General features: G+C 39.0%; 2 protein-coding genes across 5 annotated transcripts; one reads left to right on the top strand and one right to left on the bottom strand.

The window, feature by feature from the left end:
* Positions 1-58: 58 nt before the first annotated feature.
* On the top strand, positions 59-7120 carry bloc1s6 (biogenesis of lysosomal organelles complex-1, subunit 6, pallidin). Of its 4 annotated transcripts, none has more exons than XM_008276062.1 (7): positions 59-183; positions 369-482; positions 2429-2588; positions 4151-4238; positions 4334-4420; positions 4542-4671; positions 6119-7120. In XM_008276062.1, the coding sequence occupies exons 2-6, from the start codon at positions 419-421 to the stop codon at positions 4659-4661; spliced, it is 519 nt and encodes a 172-aa protein (XP_008274284.1). In that variant the 5' UTR covers positions 59-183; positions 369-418; the 3' UTR covers positions 4662-4671; positions 6119-7120. The 4 variants fall into 4 exon arrangements, with proteins under 4 accessions (XP_008274284.1, XP_008274285.1, XP_008274283.1 ...); XM_008276063.1 differs by having other exon boundaries at positions 4542-4701; XM_008276061.1 differs by lacking the exon at positions 6119-7120 and having other exon boundaries at positions 4542-5321.
* Positions 7121-16006: 8886 nt separating this feature from the next.
* On the bottom strand, positions 16007-18560 carry mibp2 (muscle-specific beta 1 integrin binding protein 2). The gene is made up of 8 exons (XM_008276060.1): positions 18298-18560; positions 17597-17687; positions 17333-17381; positions 16925-17114; positions 16767-16838; positions 16575-16681; positions 16374-16464; positions 16007-16276 (listed from the first exon to the last, which is right to left on the bottom strand). Exons 1-7 carry the CDS (start codon positions 18321-18323, stop codon positions 16379-16381), a joined length of 621 nt encoding a protein of 206 aa, XP_008274282.1. The 5' UTR covers positions 18324-18560; the 3' UTR covers positions 16007-16276; positions 16374-16378.
* Positions 18561-24830: the final 6270 nt, after the last annotated feature.

Here is a 24830-nt window from a genome sequence, read left to right as displayed (position 1 = left end):
GTTTGGTTTCGCCCGCATGCAGTCATATGATGACGCAGGAGTCACATGACGCATTGTTGTCTTTTTTTTTCTTTTTCTTTCAGGCGCAGCGACAAAATCCAACAAATCTTCTTGTTTGTTTTCTGTCTGTATCAACATTCACTCCTCACAACTAGAGCCAGCGTCACACGGACATTAAAACAGGTAAGAGTAGGTGGAGAACTGACAGACTGCGGAGCTGCTGACTGTGTGTCATGCTGTACTCATTATGGAGCTAGCTAGACTTCCTCGATGCTGGGATAAGCTAACTATCCCCTACTGCCCACAGGTTTAACTGGTAATTTACATCAGATATTGTAACTGTCTGACTTCTTGGTGCCTCTCTGCAGGGTAGAAAAAGGAAAAAAGAAAGCAGACTGGGTCGGCAGAGTCGTTGCACATGGAGGTAGAGGGGATGGAAGATGAAGGGTCCTCGCCCCAGAGTGAACTTCCACAAAGTGAAGGTGTGTGTGCTTGTTTTTAACCTGCTGTCTACACCTAAAATCCACTATGGATTAGTTAATCCAGCTGCAGCCCTTCATATGCATACTCATTTACTTGTTAGCCACCAAAAGAGTAATCCATAAACATCCCTTTTTGGGGTGTTTAGCTTTTAAGCTATAGCAACACTTAGTTCAATGATGGATGAGTAATGTGCAAAAAAATCATATTGTCATTATGTCGAGAGATACAAGAGTCATTTTTTCATTTCCCCTCAACTTAAAAAATGTGTGAAAATGATGGATTTTGTTGCCAAACAAGCATGTTCGCTGTATATCTCGAGAATCTGATTTATTGGCATTTCTCTTGCATCACAGTGGTTCCTTTACAACCATTGAACCATTTACAAAAAAAAGTTGCATTACTCTTCTGTACCTGACCATCCTTTGTTTCTAGGTTGCTCCAATGGCTTCCAGGTGACCAATTTTTTTCCCTAAAATTACTTCAAATTAAAGCACAACAACAGTGGATCTTGTACTTTTCATAACGCAAGTCGAAGATGTTTCTAACGATGCAACATTCATGTCATAGTGGAGTTATAGTATTACAGCTTATGACTTAAAAAATAGCATTTATGTCAACGTCCAAGTCATCATAATGTCCAAGAAATATATGAGAAGGTTCTGATGTATTCAGCTTGGCTTAATAATGCAGAAATGCCAGACATTCAAACTTAGCTAGTTCAAATTAGTCAGGTAAATCTGCACTGTAATATAATAGATAATAATATCATAGAGTCCTAAGAATAATATTTAAATGAGTTAGGGAATTTATATATTTAATGATACTGTGGAGTCTCAACCTTAATTAAAATTCTTAGGTACATTTGATAAATAATGGTGGCGTGACATTACAAACTAACACATCTCTCACATTCCCTAAAATGTTTTTTTCTCGGATATTTTTGTTCTATTGCTTTTGAACAGTGCTTTATTCATAACACAGCCAACTCTGCAATTATAATAGCATGCTCAATAGTCACAAGCACCTTCCTCATCTCTCCTAAATGTATTGATAGCTTTTTTTTTTAAAACCATCCGTGACTTCTGTACTTACTGTATCTGCCAGCATGTTTCCATCTTCACATCGCCCAGTTTGTAAAACAGGCTTTTAGCTAAAGGTTAGAATTTTCCAAATCCACGTTGAGAAAACCCCAACGGCTTTGTATACTTTCGAGAGGTCTCCAGAGACGGAGCTGCTTGTACAGACAAAGTAGTGATCCTGATGAGTAAACTCACTCTTATGACGAAGGCGGCTGTCGCTCAGGTAACAGGGCGGGTCGTCATGAGTCTACACGAGTTGGCAGACTGTTGTGTATTTAACATTGACTGAAGCATCCCATTAGCGCTTACACATTACACATAGTGCTTACACTATAAGATAACTGGAAAAGTCGTCAATAACCTAGAACAACAGGTACAAGCACTTGGCAGACATGTAGGAGACAGTTGAAAGTTCAGAGTATCAGCTAAGTTTCATGAGTTCAAATAGTCTTTGTCAGATGATTTCTGGCCCAGGATTCCTGCAGCGTCAATCAGTGACTTCAGCAGGTCAGACTGCACGTTCAGAACAACAACAATGAGACACGTGATAAGGTGAGATAAGCTGGAAATTTTCCAAGCGACTGTTGTAAGCAATTCAACAATATGCAAGTTCAAACAATGTAGTTTTAAATGGGTAGATGAACAACTTTTACTATGTTGTGCTTATTATATGAACATTTTCCAGTGTTTCTTTTCATCAAAACTAATTCAATGTAATTCAGTAAGTCTTCAGAGCAGCTTTCATCTTTATTTACAGTCGTTGTGGAGCTATCGGGCCACAAAAAAAAAAGACAATAATGAGCTAATTTATTGAGACTTCCATGACACAATACTAAATGCATCATCTTTTCTTAAATATTCAACAGATCTCCAGTGGGAAGAGCAGGAATCACAGCATCTGGAGAGCTCCGCGCCTGTAGAGAATGTGTACGTGGATAAGAAAGCAGTGGACAAACTCACAGAGGGGTTACTCTCTCACTACCTACCAGATCTACAAAACTCTAAAAGAGCCCTTCAGGAGCTCACGTGAGTATTATTGTTCTGAGTGTTTCATGACAGACTTTTGATGGTCACCAGCAAGTAAACACTTTACAGGTACTGTAGTATTTTCACCAGTTTTCACGTCATCACAAAATTTTAAGCACGGTTTCATCTGTTCTGTTTCCGGGAGGAAACTGTACACGTGGAATGAGTTTTGGTAAGATCAGGAAGAGATAATTAAATGCAATGACAGTGACGTGTTTATGTGGGTTTAGTACAATTATGATTGTAATCATTGATAAGTTTGTCCTTGAAGTTTTACAGATAAGCTAAGCGATGTAAACACGCAGTGGGTGGACTCATCAGTCATGGAAGTTGTCCTTGTCTCTAATCAAGGAATGAATTCAATTATAAAACAGCAATCATGACCAGAAATAACCAGGGTGCTATAAAATTGGACTGAGTAGGTTTATGGAGCTGCAAAGTTCCTTCTAAATTGTCCTTTAAATGTCATCAGGAGCCTTCTGCTAGACTGTCTCAGACTTGCTTGGAACATTTTAATATAACTATAACTAAAATAAGGATATTTAAAATGGTGTTTGTGAAATTTTAGCTTGATTAACAAATATTTTCCAAGATAGTCCAAGATAATTTCTACCCGTCAAATCAATTTTTATCACATTTTTTCACACATTGAAATTTGTTTGAATGAAATTTCACTGTTATTTCTTATCATGCCATTGATTCAGAATCTACAATATGGAACAAGTAGATCAAATAATCTGGTTATAGATGGGGTGAAATATGAGTAAAATGTGAGTCCCATCTCTGAACTCACATTAACAAAAAAATTATAAAATGACTAGAGACATTTTCTGAACAATATGTTTTTGCATGTCACAGTAATACAAAATAAAATATATAGAATATTTTTTAAATATGTAATACTTCATTACAAAAATTGAATAAGGTTATTTTCATTTAACTTGAATAACTGATTGAGCAGCTACGACAAGATACTCCACAAAAATAAAATATTACTTAAGAGCGTAAATAAATAGTCCTCTAACTATAAGACAAATAATTAAAACGTATATTCTATGCTCGAAAATTTCACAAATTAGAAATGATTTGGAATGGAATGATTCTAAAGAGAAAGCACCACAGAAGTCGTCTTTTGCTGTGTGTGAATTAAATTGAAAATATGTTAAACATCTTTTACAAACTGCCTGCACAGCAGTGATGCACATACAAACACACTGACACACATCTGCAGTAAAGAAACATGGGAAGCAGGTGATCATGCGTTGAACTGGATGTGGTTGACGCTGCTGAGTGTCTGCAAGCGGTTAGAAACGGTTTCACTTACTGGGATTCACTTACATGCGTTAGGTCACGTAAAACAACAAGAACTGCTGCACAAACTTAGCAAACAGGAAATTCTGTGGTACACTTCTAAACAAGATGTCTGTATTCATGTTTTACTTTGAAATTTTGGTTATAAATATTCTGTCCTTGTCCACAAACACAAGTCATATTTTTTTGTTTATTAGTAAAGGTGCATTTCCTGACATTTATTTCCTACTCTTTATTTTTGTCTCCACCAGACAAAATCAGCTGATACTGTTGGACACACTGGACCAAGAAGTCACTAAGTTCAGAGAATGTAACACCTTAGTGGACCTCAACTCCCTGGTATGTTTGGGCTTAATTATAATCTCACTTGTACTCAATATTGCTCAATATTCCAGCCAGCAGGAGCGATTTCTAATCCCGTTTGCTTTCTTCAGTTTACAGAGGCGAAGGTTTACCACAATAAGCTGGTGAACATAAGGAAAGAGATGATAATGCTCCATGAAAAAACAACTAAACTAAAGGTATAATTGATCTCAGTCAGCGGTTGACGCCGGGCTCTAAGATGCAGGCAACTTATCGGATGGAAACAAATTAAGCAGCGCACATGCTGATTAAATCCTGGCTGCTGTTTTTCTTTCTCAGAAAAGAGCTTTGAAGCTGCAGCAACAAAAGCAGAAGGAGGCGCTGGAGAAGGAGCAGCAACGTGAGAAGGAGCTCGAGAGGGAAAGGCAGCTTATCGCCAAACCCGCCAAAAGAACGTAGGATCCCCCAAGTATGTCTGCTGTATTAAAAGACTGTCCAGGTGGTTTTACGTGTTTTAGTCTATTTACTATAAATCAAATATACGTCACATTAATGCTGACCATTTTCCAAAGTTCCCATGTTTAGATTTTACAGTTTTTTTTGACAAAACACAGCAGAGAGTTTGACAGACAGCTGGCGGGCAGAAAGAGAGGAAATGAGATGCAGCTAAGATTTCTAACAGGATTAACTTTCAAGAATGCAACTTCTGTCTCCAATCATTTTATTATTACATAAGGATCTACTTGAAACATGCTTGAGACATGTAATCCTGAATATTACCATGCGCTTTTATTATTGTCCAACTTGGATCATTGTTTCATGGTTGTGCAGTGGACAGAGCTCACTGCTGCAGCATGTTCGCTTGGAAATGTTACATAATACCACAGTTTAGGCATTAAAGGTAGATGTGATTTTTCCTATCAGGCAGGTTCACAAGGTACAAACAATTGAAACTGAGTCCAGCTTTACCATGTTTTAGCTACTGAACAAGACTGAGAGGGAGCCAGTCTAAAACGATGCATTGTGCAATCAACATTTACTTCATATTGAAAAAACTTTGCTACTTTGAAAGGTTTCAGAGGACAGTTTCTGTTGCCATATGTGTTGTAAGAAACAGTTTAAAAAAAAAAAAAAAAAGAACTGAGATGGCTCAAATCATATATTTGTAGTGATGCACGATATTAAAATTTTTGGCCGATACTGATATCCGATATTAAGATTCCTGATATTGCCGATAACCGATATAACCGATGTCGATATTCAGTTTTTGTTCACACCGAAAAATGAGTATAAGTAAGCACTGTGAGAATGTGAAAACTATTCAAAAGCAGCTCATACCAAATTAGACCACATAGTCTTCTTTATTACGTAACACAAGTAAAACAAATGTAAACATATTTTACGATATTTAACGTCCAAGTCCAGCACTGTTGAAGTGAAAACATCTGTGAAATAGCAGCAATGTCAAATGTAGAGACAAATCAAATCAATCAAATCAAGTTTATTGTCAGTTTGCTGTACATACAGTAGTCGTACAAACCAGATGCGAGAGCGTTTCCTCAGGATCCAAAAACTAAAAGCACTTAAATGAAGAAGTGTTTGCATATCTCGATCAGCAAATATCAGCTGATACCGATGTGGTCGCTGATATATCGTGCATCCCTATGTATTTGGTTCATCTTTGTTTTGTTACATTCCCCTTCACCAAAAAGGACACAAGATCACAAAGGTCTGAAAATGGGGGAGCTAACAAAACTGGATGGTTGGGACTTCATTTTTCTAAAAAGCGGTTGAAGTATTTCTCCAAATTACAGCCCACTAAGTCTATCAGAAGGATAGAATAACTAAAAAGAGTATATCCCACAACACAACAGATTCAGTAAAGAAAGAAACAATAACCTAACTATCATTTTCAGACACTCAAACTCAACATGTCCCAAGAAGGACAGCTGATGGTGCTGCCTCCAGAGCCACATGCCCCAACTGAGAGGAAACCTTTATATAGTCTCGATGCAGGCTGATTTCCAACAGCCTGCAGCTGAGCTCCACTCCGCAGGTGCAGCAGATCTAACTGAGGAGCAGGTGAGCCGTGACCTGGCTTTGGTGGAAAAAAACCTACAGCCTTTCATATCAATCCATAACAGTTTCTAGCACAGAAAAAACCTGAATCTGTCGTTATCTGGTAGCTTGACTCCTGTTGTTTCCTCGATAAAAGCGCTCACTCATCTTTATAGTGACACTGCAGTAAGAAAAAAGCTTGGAACAGGCTGAAATATTTAATTTTGAGCACGTCAAACAGTTATGAAAAAAAAAATTCTTTATCAGTAGATTCAACTATTCGAAACAGTATTATGCTTTGGAAAATGGTTCACCTTAGAGACAGTATATGTGATTATTTGTAAATGTGCTAAAACTTGCTGAACCTCTGATGCGATCCTCTCTGACGTTGCCAAGATCACCACAAACCAAAGACATGGACTAAATCATCAAATGCTGGTATTTCCCACTATCAACCTCTGATGACACACAAATTTGTGCACTTCCCTGAGAACAGAACAAATACCTTTTGCAGCCATCAGACGATGGCCTCCAGGGAGAATCGGTGCGTTTGCTGTCTTTTGCTAAATATACAGTATTAATATATGTTGTTCCTGGGCTTCGTCCCTGTTAGTGTTGAATGTCATAGAACTGGTATGTTGTTTAAAATCAAATAGTTCTGCACTAAATTTGACTGTATTCCTGGGCTCCAGATAATATATATATATGGATAACATGATAATGGATGATAAAATGTACCAAACACAGTATCTGTAAATGAGTTTAACGGACCTATCAAGAGGCTTCTATGCACTAGTGACGCCTGGAACTCCACTGTTTGTACAATTAATAATAAAAGCAACACAAAGTGATTTGTAGTACCCTGACTGGCATTTTAATTCTTTTTTGCTTGAGTGCAACATCTTGTAAGGACGAGTATGTCAGGTTTTCACACACATATATAGTTCTTCTCTGGTCATTGATTAACCCCATAAAGGCTCCTCTCTGTCAGTCAGTTATATTGTGAATTATTGTGAGTTATTGTGAAATATCACTCGTTGATTTGTGCTGTATCATTTTTATTTTTTTGGTCATGTGTGCTCAAAGATGTGGCTTGAATTTATTTTTTTAAATAATTTAACTCACCCATATTTAGACTTTTTTTTTTATCTGTTTGTCCAAATGTCCTATTCTAAATCAATGTCATGATTAGATGAAGGCTTTTGTCTTTAATAGTTCCTGAGATGTGGTTCTCTAAACATAGCCATGAATTTCAATGTACAAAAAAATGTGCTGAAACTGGACCGACTGGCAAATTTTAAAAATATTTCTTGCAGAAAGTAAATGTTATATCTAACTAAAATTACACATATACAATTTTAAATATCCATAGTTTATGTTTAAAAAAAAAAAACATTTTAAGCAAATCAGAGATGGGTGAACAGAAGGCTCCTAATGATTTAAGTAACCCAGTGGCAAGTTGTAATATCATTTATCTGAAGAAGAAAAAATGTATGGAAAGTCCCATCCTGCAAGTTGACAGAATTGGTTCTTTGTATTAGTTACATATGAAACCCCCAGACCATCATTGGTACACTTCGGTTTTCAGGTGGAAAAGCTCAGCCATGGCGTTGAAGGCTTATTCCAGTCATCATGTGTCTATCGGCATATAAAAACACCATATCAACATGTTAACAAAGAAAAAATAGATTTTAAATGGAGCGATCTTTAAAGAACGATATACAACGGGTGCGCGTTAGAGTCACATTGAGTGTTCCTTCCTTCCTCATTTCAGTTCCCCAGGACTCCCGTATAGAAACTGCATTAAGCATCTGAGTCCACCAGGTGTCAGCGGAGTCTAATTCAATTTACCAAATCTGGACCCACAAAGGCCAGATGTGCCCCATGTGCTGCTTCTGATGAGCACTCACAACCACAAAGATGATCCGATTATAGCGTTCACCCCTTTTACACCTTACACAATCTGAAAAGCCCCTGTCTTCCGTTCGCCAATTGAACACTTAAGATGTACGTCACGAGCCCCATGACCTTCTGGTTTGTCATTACTTTTATTACATTCGATGCCAGGTGAACGACTGTAAGCAGCACGACCGATCTTTGTTTACTCACTCTTGTCCCCGTTGGTTTCCAAGTCATCCCCCACATAAACCCTAAATTGCGGCTGCACTGGTAGAAACTAGACTGATGTTTTCGCCAAACTTCATCTCTATTCGCAAATTTTATATATTATTGTCACATACCAGTCGTGCAAACACCAGTTTGTTGACAGAAAAAGTAGGTTACATTCCTCTGTGTCCCAACACCACCATGTGTCCGTCCCACCCCCTTCCATTTCACATAAAACTCTAATTTTATACTTACTACTACAGCAGGAAACTCAGTCAAAACCAACATGACTGGGTCCACCCCCGCCCAGTCATTCTTGGAGCGGAAACTGCACCACAGTGTGGCCATGGAGGGGTCCAGGATCAGGGAGAGGGGCAACATGCTTCCAACACTGATGAAAGTGAAGCAGTGCAGTGGAAACCACATTTCAGTTATTTTTCAGTACCTCAACTTTGGGTTTTTGTTTGACTTTTTTTTCTGTGTATACCTAAACACAGTGGCTGAATATACGAATGCCTTATGCAACGCCAGTTGCTGTTGTTTTTCTTCATTTTTCTGAAACTGGGTCAGTGTGATGTGAAGACCACAGAGGGAGAGAAGTTATGTTTGGAAATGTGATAAATCAAAGAATAAGAGGATTTTACTTGAGGCAAGTTATGTCTGAAAACAAAGAAAAAAACACATTGGGGGTGAAGTGATTCAATGGGGTATTTTTTAAACATTATTTAGGGCGTTTTATTCACCAAAAACAAGCATAAAATGTGCAAATTCTCATTAATTTGCTTTATTTGGGTGATTTAAATTTAAGAATAACAGTTAAGAGTGAATAAAGTTCTTCTTCGTGTCCCAGACAGGCTTTGGATGAACTTTAAATCTTCAGCTATTGGGGTATAAAAACACCACACAACTAAATAAATATAAGTCTGGCCAATAACAAGTGAGTCCAGACATTCACAAAACATTTCAGAAATCTCACCCAAAGTCTCAGTTTGTGAACTTTTTCCTGAACTTTGTTTTTTCCTGAACTTTCTGTTTTTGTTTATTAATCGCTACATATTCACTTTAAACCAATTTTAATTCCGACACACCGCATGCTTTTGTTTTTGTTTTCCTACTCTGTAATAGTAATATTTGACCAGCTGACTCTTTAACAGGATCTGCTCTCAATTACTTAATGCTTGGATTCAATGGGGCTCTGTTCTTCCACATGGAGGGAACGTAGGAGGCTTCAGAGGTAGACAGCAGCGGTTTCCGAGGCTGGGCCCTGCTGCCTCCAAGCATTTGGTTTTAGCTTGTCTCTGCTTTTAGAAACTTGGCCGTCAGGGAAAACACAACCTTCCCCCCTCCTGTTTCACCGAAGCCACAAGCGAGTCACAGACATGGAGCAGCAGCAGATGATGTTGTAGCGGGCGGCCTTCCTGTCTAAGTAAACAGTGATTCAGATGGGTGAGGAGTGGGAGGCTGTGGTCCGCTTCAGACTGGCAGCACCAGGCCTCTCCCAGACCCACCACAACAGGATATGGTCCTTGAACCCACACTGAGCCCGGTTGCATCATATTATTATTGCCCTCAGGTTTTACCATTTGGTCGCTGTGGTAATATTCATGCACGCTGAGCACCATGTGAAAAGTCGGACCAAAAGTTCTGGAAAATGTATCTTTGTGGTGTTTTTGACCAGAGTGACAGTGAAGGAGGTTAGTTTCCTTCTCAGCCGGGGCTTATATAACTCTACATACGCAAGTCTGGATAAGTGGGCATGGAGAACATTAGTAATTAGGTTTCTGTGACTCAACAGATGGTGCAGAGCAGAAATCTTAGCAAAACAGCTTACTATGTAACACCCACATCTTTCCAAAACAATAATTTCACATGGTAACTCTGTTTCAACTTTATACATTGATTGGATGAGCTAAATATAAAAACTCTGGGATATTTTTACTGTTTCACTTCACTTTCTTGTTATGCTGTTTTTCACAGAGATGTTCTACATCATTATACACGACAATTTCCCGACAGTTACACTTGGTAGTGGTTTGCAAATGAAGAATTTACACACAAAACAAATGGAAATTTTATAAAATACAACACAAGAAATAACCTAATAATGCATAAAACAATTTAAGTGGGTTAAACTTAACAGATTAATCTGCAAAAATGAGCTGCTGCAGGCCTCGTTTTCCTCCTCTGTACATTGTGTACAGTTGCTTCTCTGCTTAGATATCACTTGCTGACATGTTGGCTGTGACAATTTGATTAAATAAATTAATGCACATGAAAGCCTGCCAGCACAAAACTGAAATAATAAAGGTCCTGAAACTAGATTACTGATGTAAGGCCCCTTTCGAAGGACAGTCACAAGCTTATATTTGATTATTGTGTTTTAGTATGGTTTGTACAAAACCAAAATGGGAATGAAACGGAAAATATGATGCAGCAGAATCCCTTGAAGGACCTAGTATTATGTTTTAGTGGTGCATATTCCCAAATAGGCCTGCAAGGTGGCTCGTGGTTTGCAACGTCACTTCGCAGCTAGACAATCCCCAGTTTGCGTCTTGGTTAGGACGTCCTTTCTGTGTGGAGTTTGCATGTTCTTCCCGTGCAGCGTGGGTTCTCTCCAGGTTCTCCGGCTTCCTCCCACAGTCCAAAAACATCCATCCATCCATTATCTATACACCGCTTAATCCTCACTAGGGTCGGGCTGGAGTCTATCCCAGCTGACTTAGGGCGAAGGCAGGGGACACCCTGGACAGGTCACCAGTCTATCACAGGGCTACACTTAGAGACAGACAACCAAGCACACTCACATTCACACCTATGGACAATTTAGAATCACCAGTTTATCTCAACATGTTTTTGGACCTTGTGGGAGGAAGCCGGAGAACCCAGAGAGAACCCACGCTGCATGGAGAGAACATGCAAACTCCACGCAGGAAGATCAGGGTGTCTGATGACCTTCTTGCTGTGAGGCAACAATGCTAACCACTGAGCCGTCTTGTAGCCCATCCAAAAACATGCTGTCCCCTGCCTTCGCCCTGAGTCAGCTGGGATAGACTCCAGCCCCCCGTGACCCTAATGAGGAGTAAGCGGTGTATAGATAATAGATGTATGGATATTTCCAAATATGTGTTCAGTTAAATCTGTACAGGCCAGCTGACACAATAGGCCACTTTCATAATAAACTACAGCCTCTGCAAATGCTTTGAAAGTGGCCTTGTTTTGCTCCGGTCAGGTAAGAATAAGTCTAGCATATATTTCATTAATGTGTTTTTGTACAGTTAGTACCAAAATGGACATTCAAATTTAAAAAATAAATAGATAAATAAAGAAGTGACAGAGCAGGATCCCTTTAAGCCACTAATATTACACTTTAGTGGTACAATTTCCCAAATACAGGCTCAGATAAATCTGTGCAGGCCAGCTGACACAATAAGACAATTTCATAATAAACTACAGCCTATGCAAGTGCTCTGAAAAGTGACCTTGTTGTGCTTATGTAACTCTACTTCTCTAAAAAAAACAAACTCTGAATGCACTGTATATAAATGTTTGGTTTTTGTACGCCGTGTTATTGCGACTTTTACTCAAGTGAACCATCTGAATGCTTCTTCCACCACCCCAGTGCTGCAGCAGTGCGGTGCTGCGTGGACGGTTTAAGTACCCACCGCCATGTATGAGCTACAGAGTGTCTTGTTGTGTCTGCACTGTGGTATAATTTCACCCAAGTCTAGCTCCGTTCAGCATAAACACAGACATAGCGGGTGAACCGCAGTAGATGTTTTCACTCGAGCCCCTGCAGGTGCAGCTTCAACCCTGCTCCGCTCGCTGCCGTAACGCGCTCGCCAAGGGTCGCACTTTCAAAACAAGTCGGCACAACAACTCCCAATTGTCACTAAAGGTTTTATAGCACGGATGGCTGGTTTCATGGGCTCCTCTAAGACTGCAGTAAAAGCTCTAAATATAGGAGAAACTCGTGGGCTGGGAAGGAGGCTTTGAAGAGCAGTGTAGCTGCGGCGAAGGGAAAGGATGATTTGATTAAGTGAATGTACCCTCTGCCTTGTTTTTTTTCTTTGGTTGGAAATACGTTAAAGGACGCATTTGCAAAGCGAGACAAAGAAATTGTTTTCAGACAGGCGGCCGCAGGCCTGCTGTCACCTCTGCTGCCAGGGTGGTTAGCGGTCTGCTCGGCCGTGTCCCGTCTGACCTGTGTGAGGTGAAGATGTGATAATCCAAACCTTAACTGTATGGAGTTAGAGGTCTGAAAGGAGGATTTATAGGGTTGTTTATATGGTCTATTTGAGTCAACCGCAGCAGACTGTTGCTTCCTCTGCTTTTTGAACACACTGCAGAGAGGTGTGTAGGGGAGACAGAGGACGAGACGGGTAGACAGGCTTACACAAACTGACTCACGTACAAAAACAAGATCCAGCAAGAGCCAGAGCTGCAACCCTCATAACCCTGAGTGTGGCGGTCGGTGTGGTTTAGAAAACTGCAGGGTTTGTTGTAGTCCAGAGGCAATATGGGTGTCAGAGGATGATGTCCGCCACCGCCACAGAGCTATTCTATTATCTGTGGTGACAGAGGACGAGGAGTCCACAATAACCTCTTTTTACTGGAAAAAAATAAACTTTTACCTTCTTTTTTTATCTTTGACAATCACATTTCTGTCTTGTGCCAGAAAAAGCCACTAAAAGATAAAGTGATGCAGAGGCAGAGGCCAGCTAGGAGGCAGTTGTGCCTCACCTAAAACCCTCCCCTTTTTTTTTTTTTTTTTTTTTTTTTTTCCTAGGCAGGCTATGCCGGCAGCAGTCAGGGTTATATAACTGCTTATCTCTTTCAAGTCTAGACCCACGAGCTGACACCCATTTTAAAATGAGTTCGCTGCCCTTTGCGGAAATTATCACCATCTCAAAATGATTTTGGCATCGATGTTAAGCACATTATGAGTTACTGTGAAAATGTTGATCCACATGAGGACGACGGGACAGGGACTATCTGCTTCTAGGGCAAGAATCTCTCACAAAGAACATTCAAACATTGATGTGTCCTTGTGTAACTTTGCAAAAATGAACGCAAAGTTCTGCCTCCTACAGTTTGGTCCAAGCCAAAGCATTTTAAACTGATGGGCTGAAGTATTGTGGTGTTTGTGCTGCTTGAAACTAAAGAAGGCTGCTGGAAATTCCCAAGACGGGTGAGATTGTAATAAGATATCCCCCTCACAATCTCTCCCTTTTCCTCTCTCCTCCTCGACTCACTCAACAGCCTATAAAGCGGAGCTACATCTCACTTAAGCTGGAGCGGAAGCAAGCAGGGAATATTCTGGAGTTTAAATGTCATAAAGTGCATGTTGTTGAGCCTGTGGTGGTGATTCAGAGGCGATGAATGAATATATGTGGTGTGAAGCAGACACAGCCCATACCAAAAGAATTGGAAGTTGAGACAGACTGAATATGTGTGTGAGGACAGACAGAGCAGGTATGTTGTAATGTACCAGAAAGGAAACGGGTGGAGTAAGCTCTCCGAGGCAATCAAAATGCAGAAATATAACAAAAAGATGTTACGAAATATAACAGAATTCAAAATGCAGGTTTGTGAAAACCTTATGTGCCTGCTATCATTTGATACAAGTGTATTAAACAGATGGTTCAACACAGATGTTCTCTGTGTGTGTGTATGTCTGTGCTGTTGCTGCAGAAACTCTCATCTGTCAATAGTCTGTCTCGAAGCAGAGAAAACCCCGTAAGAGCTGCTTTGTGCCTTGTGAATAATACAACACATGCTCTTTCTGTCAGACCTCCACGCACGCATGCATGCAGCGTAATATCAACGAATGACACGCTGAGCAGAGGGAAAACAGTGAGTGTTTAAAGGAAAAACGATCCACAAAGGCTGAAAATATCATTTTGTTTGTTTTAAAGACAGGTTAGAATCTTTTTTTTTTTTTAACCAAAATGAATCCATAACATGTTGAGAAGAAACTTTTCAGCACTAATGGAGAGCACAGCTTCATGCACAAAGGGGGGGAAAAAAAACTTCACATATGTAGGCCAAGTGCTTTTTTTCCCCGGACATACATATGCCTCTGACCTACTTCCATACATTCCTATAGTTGCGTTACATAATGTTAGATTTTTACACTTGAGTGGAGAAAGAACACAGTGAAACCGATTTCACCTCCTCAGAGGGACCTGACACACCCATGACTGAGACAGTTTTAGACTTGTGTGGATGCTGACCTTAGATTTTAGTGTATTGGTGTAATAATAAGTAATGCAAAGGCCTCTTCCATCACTGAGGCACTGCACTAACCTTTAAAGACTCATACTATTTCAATTAGAAACTGTTTTTCTTAACTCTTAGAAGCACAGCTAGAACATTATATTTACCTGACACATCTCATTATATACATATAAATGTTTCCTAATGTGAGGAAATGCTATTTATGCCTCTGACGCAGGCATACATGCAACTTTCAATTACAGTTTAAAAAGCCAGCTTACAGATTGCATGAAATAGGACTGCAATCTGTATTTACCACAAATGTAAATCTTTCAACTTAAAAATAGCTAATTGGTTTCTGTATTTGGCAGCCAGTCATGTGTATAAATGTCTAAATGCAAAGCAGTTAAAGGCTTGAGTTTAACATTTGGTCTGCACGTTACAACTACAGCAGTCTCAGCTCGTATGGCATTAAGTTATTTTAACTTTTAGACTATTTATTCCGTGCTGTGCTTCAATTTAGCTTTGCACTTTATTTGATTTATGTGCTACTTGCGGTTTGTTTTGTGTTGCACTTCCTACGCACGTTTATTGTTGTATTGAATCCACAACATAAAACTAAATTAAACGAAGTGCACATTTTATATACAGATAAAAAATAATGGGATTAAAACCACCGCTCTGAAAACAGTCACTCAGAATGAGTGTTGTTGGAATCAAATACATTTCTATGGGTTTTTTTTTTTCCTCCAAGTGATGGTCTGTTTGTGCCCAGTGATGCTTCAGCCTTGAAACTGTGCCCAGCTTGGACTTATTTACAGCAACCACATGCCCAAACCCATTTATAACAGGCTTTTAATGTTTTTGTGGGAACCCAATTAAAAGTCACATACATTATGTACTGTATGTGCTTGACATGTTGCTCTAATATGCCACTCATGTCCTACATATAGAAAGTTGCACTCCACCAGTAACCTCCTGTAAATGATGGATTTTCCTACCATTTAACCTGATCTGGCTGACAGAAAACTGTTGCTCTCCAACAGGAAAGTGACCTTCTATGTTATGCAATTTGTTTCTTCTGGAGGAAGCCCTTCCACAGAAATGGGCCCCAAGTATGTGTGTGTGAATTTAGATAAGTTGTTTCATTTGAAACCTGTCATCACGAGGTTCGACCTTGCGAGTCCTCTTATCACTCCACCACCTGTTGCCTGGGAGTGCGATAGTGAAAACTGTCTGGTCACTGTTCTGCTCAACAGATATTCAAGGCTCTAAATATTAAAAAAGTGACCATATACACGTTAAAAAAAAAAAAACAACACTATACAAATGTTGGCTCAGTTCAAGGTTCAAGTGTGCTAACTTCATGTAACAGCTAGAGCGGGATTGTTTTATCACCATAAAGTAATCACAAGGGCACAAAATTGGCAGGAGGCATCATTTATTGACATGTGCAACTAAGTGCAACCATCCTGTGAACATATGCATCAACTCTCTGAGTGTAGGCTGTAACAAAGCAATAAATATGGTCGATATAAAATCATGACAGCATTTTATGCTGCCAGTTAAACATTTACAAAAAAACAGAAAAAAAGGCATAGCAGTCAGCTAAATGAGCTGCCAGGTAGAAACTTAAGGCAAGGCGGTCTTCTGCTTGCAGGTTGAGTATATGCTCCTTTAGCCGATCTGATGACCTGGAAGACAAAAAAAAATAAAAAATAAAATTATTAAATCAGTAATACACATTAAGATGAAAGATTTATTTTGTAACTACAATGAATGATCTTGTACCTTTGTTAGAGAGTCTTCTGAATGTTGTTCAGGATGTCACCGTAGACAAAGTTGAACAGTTGTTCCTTTGACTTGGTTCCATCTAGCTGCACTGTAATAGCAAACACACACTTAATCAACACCATGAACTCGTCTTTTCATACAACACCGTAGTTGCATTCAAAAAATGTAAACTTTTTAAAAAAATAAATCCTAACTTACAAACATCAACACCTGATGCCTCCATGAAGTTCTTGTGTTGCAAATACATGGGCCAGACGTGGCCGTCGAACAGGCCGGGGGGGTCTGGCACCGTGTAGTTCCTATCGCTGCAGAACAAAACACCAATTACAAAAGGCAACAAGACAGCAGATAAAACTAAACATCAGTGGAGAACAGTGTCCCAACACTTACCACCTCCTCTTTTTGCATTCTTCATATGGGATGGAAATAAAGTAACGCTGGTTCAGCACGTCGATCAAAGGTCTGCACGCAGAGAGACAAATTAGAGTAATTTCCTTTACGGTGACAAAAATCACTCAACCGAAATGTAGTCAAGGACAAGGTCCTACCTGTAGGTGTAAAGCAGGAAGCCCTCCACAATAAGGATGTGAGTTTCCTCCTCCTCCTTGTGGTTGGACTTCGGGACGATCTCTGTATCCAGGGTGTTATTAACGCCATGAGACTTCTCAAACTTCACCGGGTTCTCCAGCCATGCGTAGATCGTACTCATCATGGCGTCCATGTCCAGAGCAGTAATGACTGGAGAAAGAAGCGGGTAGGAAGGACGGAAGGGAAAAAAAAGAGAAGCGTGTAGAAAATTGCAGAGGGCAAGTCAGAAAAGTATTCACAGGGAAACTTTGTCTATTTTGCATGCAGATTACAAATTAAACACGACGTCACAGCTTTAGCAAACACACAAAACTCCCACGCACACACACATACTCGCACACACCCTTTCATTAAAAACCCAGGCTTACCATCGTACTGCTTAAAGCCATCTTCACCAACTTCAATCTGATCTTGGGGCTGAAACATACATTGATAAGATGTACCCAGGTACATTCCACTACACTCTGCTATATGGAAGGCTCTGATGGTGTTTTAACACACTAGCTCATACTGAATCTAGTAACACAAGCGGCAAAGCGTGAACACCCCACCAACTTGTGTTACTCAGAGCAATCCCGTTGGTTAACTATATCAAATTTAAAAAGATGTGTGTGTGTGTGTAAGCGGCTCACCTTGAAGAAGTCATCCTGATGGACCACACAGCAGTTGGGCAGGTTCTTGATCAGGCGGTTGGTGAGAGTGGTTTTCCCTCCATTTGTTACCCTGCAGGGAACAAAGCAATAAAAAAAAAAGTGAATGAATGGAGGATGAGGCAACCCACACATGAGGGTGTGTAGCTGGTAGATTAAACATTATACAACTACGTGTATTTAAACTGTGACTTCCATTTTATCAGGACCTATAAGGTCAACCTTACAAGGTTTATAAGGTCAAATACTGTTAAACACTCTTAACACACCACACATTCAATTTGTTGGCACTGATTTTCACACAAAAAAACGCATTTACAACTTTTTACATAGAAGATTTGAGCATAAATTTGCTTTTTTTCTACCATGTGCATCATGTGAAAAAGGGTGGGTCAGCTATGTACACGACGGGTTCATTCGTCTCTATTACACGGTTGTAATAATTAGCTCAGGAACTGTTTATAAAATACAAGATAGCATTAGCTTAGCAATTTACAGAGACTACTCTGACTATTGACATGTCTGAATAGGGAACTGCTTCCACAGCAGTAAAACAAAAAGGAAGCAGCACTTTAGCGGATGTCATGACCGACCTCCCCCACGTGTACCGGGCTTTTTCTACGGCCTAGCAGCTCCGGGTTAGCTAGCTAGCTTAGCATCGCCATTCATCCGCCTCAACTCACCCGCCGATGCCGATGATGTACTTCATGTTCTTGGATTGGTCAAAGCTCGCGAAAGGTCAAAACGTCAATAAAAACCGGGTCGGGAGTGATCGGACGTGGAAGAAAGCTGAAAAGAGAAGGTTGCAGCAGGAAACGTCAACTACTTGATTCCTCCATGGCACTTGAGTTTAGTGAGTAAGGTAAGCGCAGAATTGGAGCTGCCACTCGGACGCGGTTCTTCCACCGAGAGAGGACCTCGTTTAGCTGTCGCTGCTACACATACTGAAGACAGCGTCGTGATTGGCTATTTAAACACCTCGCGCTGCCTGGAATAGCGGGGACAGCCAATCAGGAGCGAGTTTCACCGCAGACCCGCCCACCTCCACCTCCTCCCTCTGCTTAACCCTAACCCATGATGTAATTTTAATTTTTAACCAGAGAAATGCAAAAAAATGACAAAAAAAACAAGACAAAACAGAACAAATACAAACAACGATTTTCCCACCCTATTTGAACTTCTCTCAAACTCCCTAAACCTTTACTTAGCAACTTTATTATCATTGCATTGAGTAGCTGTTTGCTATTTAATAATGTAGTGACAGACCACTACAGCATACATAGTCAAGGTGCAGCTGAAACTGTTTGCACCTTCCAGTACACAATGATTAAACCCCTAAAGACTAACTAATATTTAGATTTTTCCCATGAAATTAATCTCTTTCTGCCTTGAAATGACTTAGATGTAGCCCCTAACCCTTGATTCCTCTTGAATGTGCAGATCTTTTGCATTTCCTTAACATATTTTTTTAAAGGAATTGACAGTTTGATGTGTCACAGTAGGAAAAGCACATGTCTGAATAATCATGAATGATGGCTCAATAGTTTTTTTTAGTTTCAAGTTCCTGTTGTTGAGCACTGTCACACGAGATGTGTTTCCATGATGTATTTTTATGCACATTCTAAAGTATCACATCAGATAAAAGCTCTTGGAAATAGGAGTATTTGAAAAAATATGTCCACAGTTTTGCAAAAACAGTTTGATGGTCACTTGATGGGTGTGTGTGTGTGTGTTTTTAAGAGTTCATGGGAGATGAAAACACTTTATTTTGATTAATTTCTGGCATAGTGAACATTTAACTCAGGTGACTAACCAGCTGTTCTCACTTCTTTAGTTGCTTTTGTCTCTGAAAGTCATGAAACATATCTAATATTAGCTGACATGAAGCAATAATTCCAGCTTTCTCAACTGAAAATAATTCCTGAAGACTTCTTTACATTTTTCTCTCATGGATGGACAAAGTTTCTTTTTCTTCTTCGTGTTTGTTTTTCACCACTGGCAGACAACTGTTTTAGTTTCCGGTCTTTCTGGTTCTTCTATTCTGTTTATTACAGTCATGACTTACATAACATAACGCCACCTTCTAACATGTGGACTAGTTTATTTACTCCAAAACAGTTAGTGGAAATAAGCTTAATTTTATTTAATTATTTATTTTTACAACATTCCAATTTTTTTTTTTCAAATTCAACTGAGAATGAAATGAAGTCCCTGCAGCCCAAGCACACCAGCTCACCTACAACTCTGCTCAAACACTGTAGAGCTACGCTAATAGCAAGTTGTAAAACTGGGGTAATTCAGCCTGACATGTTCGAACCATAAACTGACTATGAAGTAGAATAAAGCCCCACCCTGGAAATTGGCATTAATTCCTTAGTTTTGTTACGTATGAACCCCTGAAAGTCTCAGTCTGTGTTTTTAAAACTTTCATGACACTGTAGCTTAAAGGAAATCTTGGGCCATGGCATCGACTGTTTGTTTTGCTCATGATAAGTATAAAAAAAAAAAACACGCATGTTAACAGAGCAAAAAACTTGTCATTCACGGATCTGAAATCTATGGCAGGGTGGACATTTTTTTTCTTATTGAGATGCAACACATCTTTGCATCAAATAGGAAATACATTTTTAATGCATCACATGTGCCAAGGAGTCAAACTGTGATAAACCTATCAGCTTCTTCCACCGGTCACTGTGGCGATATCAGCAACAAGTCATTTGAAATTTTCTGTAAAATTCTCACTTCCTTGATATAATGGACATTACCCCCCTTAAAATGTCACTGACAGATTCTTGGTACTGAAAAATAAACACGAGGGCCAAATACTAAGTATGACAAAGACCTTTTCTATGAATCTTCATTTTAAAAGCCTCTGATAGAACGACTTATTTTACAGACAGACATTGCCTACTTTACACTTAACTGCTGATTTTATTTTATTGTACTTTATTTTATTACCCCTTATCCTTATTTAAGATTTCAGTTACCTGTCAATCTGTCATGCATGAGATCACATGCATGTTTATGCTTAGAAATTTGTAGGTTAACTGTCCCTCTTGTATCAATTACGATGGATAATACAGTTTTTATATATCGTAAGATAAGCAGTGATGGAAAAACTTCACATCAAAATTGACTTATATAAAAGTATGGAAGTGTCATCATCATCATCATCAGAGTGTTCTAAAAGTATTAAAAATACCAAAAATGAAGTGATCATCTCCTGTCAGTGTTGCTGCAATTTTAATTTTTAAAGTAATAAACAAAAAATCTAAGCAAAAAGTACAAATCCAAGACAGGCTGTCCCAGCCTTCCTTGCACTTCAGTATTTCCATTCATACTCCTCTGTTTTTTTTCTTACAGTTATGTGACATTTGCAGTTTACATAACATGTGTGCTGCTGCTATTTGAATACTTCTTCCACCTCTGTCGTTTGGTGTTTGGTGTCAGAAGGCCAACATTTTTAAGACTGACATAAATCTTGGCTAAGATGAAAGTAACAAAACGCACCACTTTAATCATAAACGGCCCTTTTGAAGCACCGACCGTAAACTTTAGTGTTTTCATTATACAAGACCATATTTATATTACATCTTTTCCTGCTACATGTCAGAAGGAAATGTTGTTTGTCCATTACTTCTGGTGTGACTTTATATTTTGGGTTTTAAATGTAAAACATACCAAAGTGTATAAGAAATTGCACATGATTACTCAGCATTTCAAGCTGCTTTTATTTATATGTCACTACATCTTTGGCAAGTTATGCCACATAGTACATTCGAAATGACCTTTATCCTTATGAGACAGAACATTTTAATTGTTTAATAAAATATACACTAAAATAAAACCACAATGAAGACAGAGAACGCTATGGAAAAACATTCAGTTGCAAAAACACATTTAAACATTGAAGAGAGCACATGTTTGCACTTCATTGGTTTTATTTAAATAATCATTGACGACAGGGTCTTTTTTAATTAGTTGAGCCTTGTTAGACAAACACCAACGGCCACAACATTATAACCACCTGGTTAATATTGACTTGAGGACCTTGGCAACAGCAGATTCTTTGGGTTGCAGCTTTTGGCCTCCATGGACAGGATTGTTCCAACACATCTCACGGACACTCAATCAGATCGGCATCCGAGGGGTTCTGAGGCCAAGTTAATGCTATGGGCTCTTTGTCATGTTCCTCAAGCTGTTTCTGTGCAGTTTTTATGGTTTCACAAGACTCATTGTCCTGTTGTGGAGTACTGTTTCCATGGGGTGTGAGCTTGGAAGATTTGAACTTTTTATTGCTTTTCAACAATGAATGATGTGATCAAAATATGATGCATTTAATTTGGCTTTTTTGACAAGAATTGACCAAAGAAAAGACTCCTTCGGGTCAAAGTGAAAACAGATTTCTTTAATGTATTGTAATGTCAACTCCTTAAAAACATAAAATGAGTGATTTCACAAGTATTCACCTTCTTTAAGGTAGTTAAACTAATTCAACACAAGTAAAGCCAACTGGTGCAAGAAGTCACACAGTCAGTAAAAAGGAGATGATCTGTTTGTCTCACTTGTTGTAGTGTAAAGACCCTTGTATCTGGAAGGTCTAGTCACTGGTGAATCAGTACTCCTGACTATAACTACAACAAGAAGACAAAAAAAACCCAAAACAAAACACTCCAAGCAACTTTGTGAAAAGCTTATTGAAAAGCAAAAGTCAAGTTTCCAAGCCACTGGTGTAGCTATAGACAGGAGCACTGATTCACCAGTGACTGTACCTTCCAGGCTGGGGAGGGAAAAGTTATGTAATCATTTATTTTATATTCTATATATTTTTAAATAATTCACAATACTTTGTAAAAATCTGTTTTCACTTTGATGTCAAAGAGTCTTTTTTTGTAATTTTTTTGGTCAAAAACGCCAAATTTACTAAGCATGATTTATTGTTAACAAGCAATAAAAGTATAAAAGAATATTGTAATGGGAATGAGCTTGTTTAAAAGGCTGTACATTGAAACATAATACCCACCAATTTGTGCATTTCTATACAAGATACGTCTCCCAGTGCTGCTGTAGACGACAGTTCATAACAGTATCTGAATCAGAGACACAAAAGCAAGCAAATGATAACATCTACTAACACACTCACATTGCTGTGGTGTTTGTTTCGCCAGCCTGCTGCTGACCTCTCTCTGTTTTGTTTAGAAACTTCCCAACCAACTCCATGACACAGTTTCCTGAGGTTGCACCAAAATATTGCCTATGTTGGGGTTTACACCCTCGAGAACCTCAACTATGAGGAGGAAGTCGCCAAGTGTGGAATTCACTTCAGCTTTTAAGATTTCTATTCATAGTTTGACTCAGCTTTGTTCTGCCAATTTGGAATCTGAGACGGAGATTTTCTTGAATTTTTTTTAAACAATATGCTGCACAAAAGTTGCTATATTCGAGGATTAAATCTGGTGTGATGTGCCAACGGGGTCAGTGGGAGATAAATAAAGTTCTAGACTGAATAAGGCAACAAAAGGTTGATAGCAGCACAGTTTTCAAGCCGATGAGCCTTTTCCACCAAACTCCGGCGTTCTCATTTGACTAGCATGTGATAAAATGGCATCACCTCGACAATTGTGTTTTTCATGCGGTAATTTGGTGTTTATGTGAAACTCCAGCGACATGCATCTCCCTCTTTTGTTCACGCTCGTGATGTGATGGTGATTCCTTGTGTGCGTGCATTGTCTGCTTCATGTTCGCAGCTTCACCGAAAGTCACGGAAAATAATTCTCTTTGAAACAATAGTGTGGATGTGTCATTGTGGTTCTTCTGTTAATATGTTTGCAGCAAAGAATATCAAAGAACAATTTTAATGTTGTGGTGATGGTACTTGTGTTAGGACATATTAAGACAGCAATTCATTTTTGATTTATCACACGCTTTAATCAAAGAGGCTATGGGTTCTTTTACTTCAGTAAAAGCATGTCTTGGAAAACCACAATATGAAAACACACCAGTACAAGTAATAAACAAGCATTACAAGTTTAAAAGTATGGAAAAATCTTTGCCAAACTGAAGTATCAAAAGTTCTTGAATGGCCTCTGTCAATGTTGGATTGATGCATAACTGTAATATTGAGTTATTATTGCTGATATATTACGTAAAAAAAACTACCGTACAGTGTAACCTATGATAATTTCACATTATTATAGGCGGATCATGTTCTGTGTGTAAAACAGTCATCTGCAAATCAGCTAGTAGCTGTCAGATAAATCTGAAGTAGGGATTGTGAGCATGAAATGGAAATTCCTCATATATTCTGTCGCTGGTTCCAGCATGTCAGAATAAAATGCACGAGTCAACACGATTATAGTGTTTTTTAATGACATAAAACGTAATTTACAACACTGAGCAAAAGTGTTGAAATATGTATGTTCTAAAGGTAACAAACTCTTTCCCACTTGTTTGTGTTTTTGGCAGCCTTCTTTTTTGTTGTTCAGTTTTTATCACAGGCTTTTATTTCGCTTCCATTTAGAGGCATTTATCCACATGTCTTTATAGCTGTAAAATTACATTGTCTGCCATTTTCTTTTTCCATAAAAACCAGCTGCAGTAGCTTACCAAACAAGCAGCAGCCTGCCGGTTTATGCTGCACACATAAAACGTTTTAAACTCTTGTGCGGGTCCCAAAGTCACCAAAGATACCAAATATACGGGCTGAATGTTGGCAAAATGTGTATAAAATGTTGCATAAGACATGGCATGCTCATAAAAAATCAGTGTTTTTGTTCCTGACAGTGAAAGTGGGTGCTTAAGTGCAAAAGTATAAGAAGGTGGTACCCCATAAAAGCTTCTATTTGAGTACAAAGCATCATTTAATGAAGACTGGAGAGAAGAGAATGAACTGAAACCTTCAGATCGTGAGGAAAAGGTGGTTTTAATGACCACAGAACAAGGTAAAGGGAAATGAAAGTTGAAAAGTGTGTTCAAAGTGTTTAATAAATGTCCGTATTAACGTATCCACTCACACAATTATTGTGTCACACTCTTTCAGTCACAGGTGGGACGATCAGAGGTGCTTCTTTTGTATGAATTTCAGTCCTTGTGATCCCATTCTTAGTTGCTATATTTGCACTAATACTCAACCTTTTCCTTCTGTTTGATCTGTCTGTTTTGCCATTTAGTTGGATTTACATAAGATTCACAGCACTCAAATCCAGCAGACTGTCAG

Source organism: Stegastes partitus, unplaced genomic scaffold (assembly GCF_000690725.1).
Source record: "Stegastes partitus isolate 25-593 unplaced genomic scaffold, Stegastes_partitus-1.0.2 Scaffold64, whole genome shotgun sequence".
In the NCBI taxonomy this organism is placed as follows: Eukaryota; Metazoa; Chordata; class Actinopteri; family Pomacentridae; genus Stegastes; species Stegastes partitus.
The sequence above is the reverse complement of the archived record's forward strand: the minus strand, read 5'-3'. Positions and strand labels throughout refer to the sequence as shown.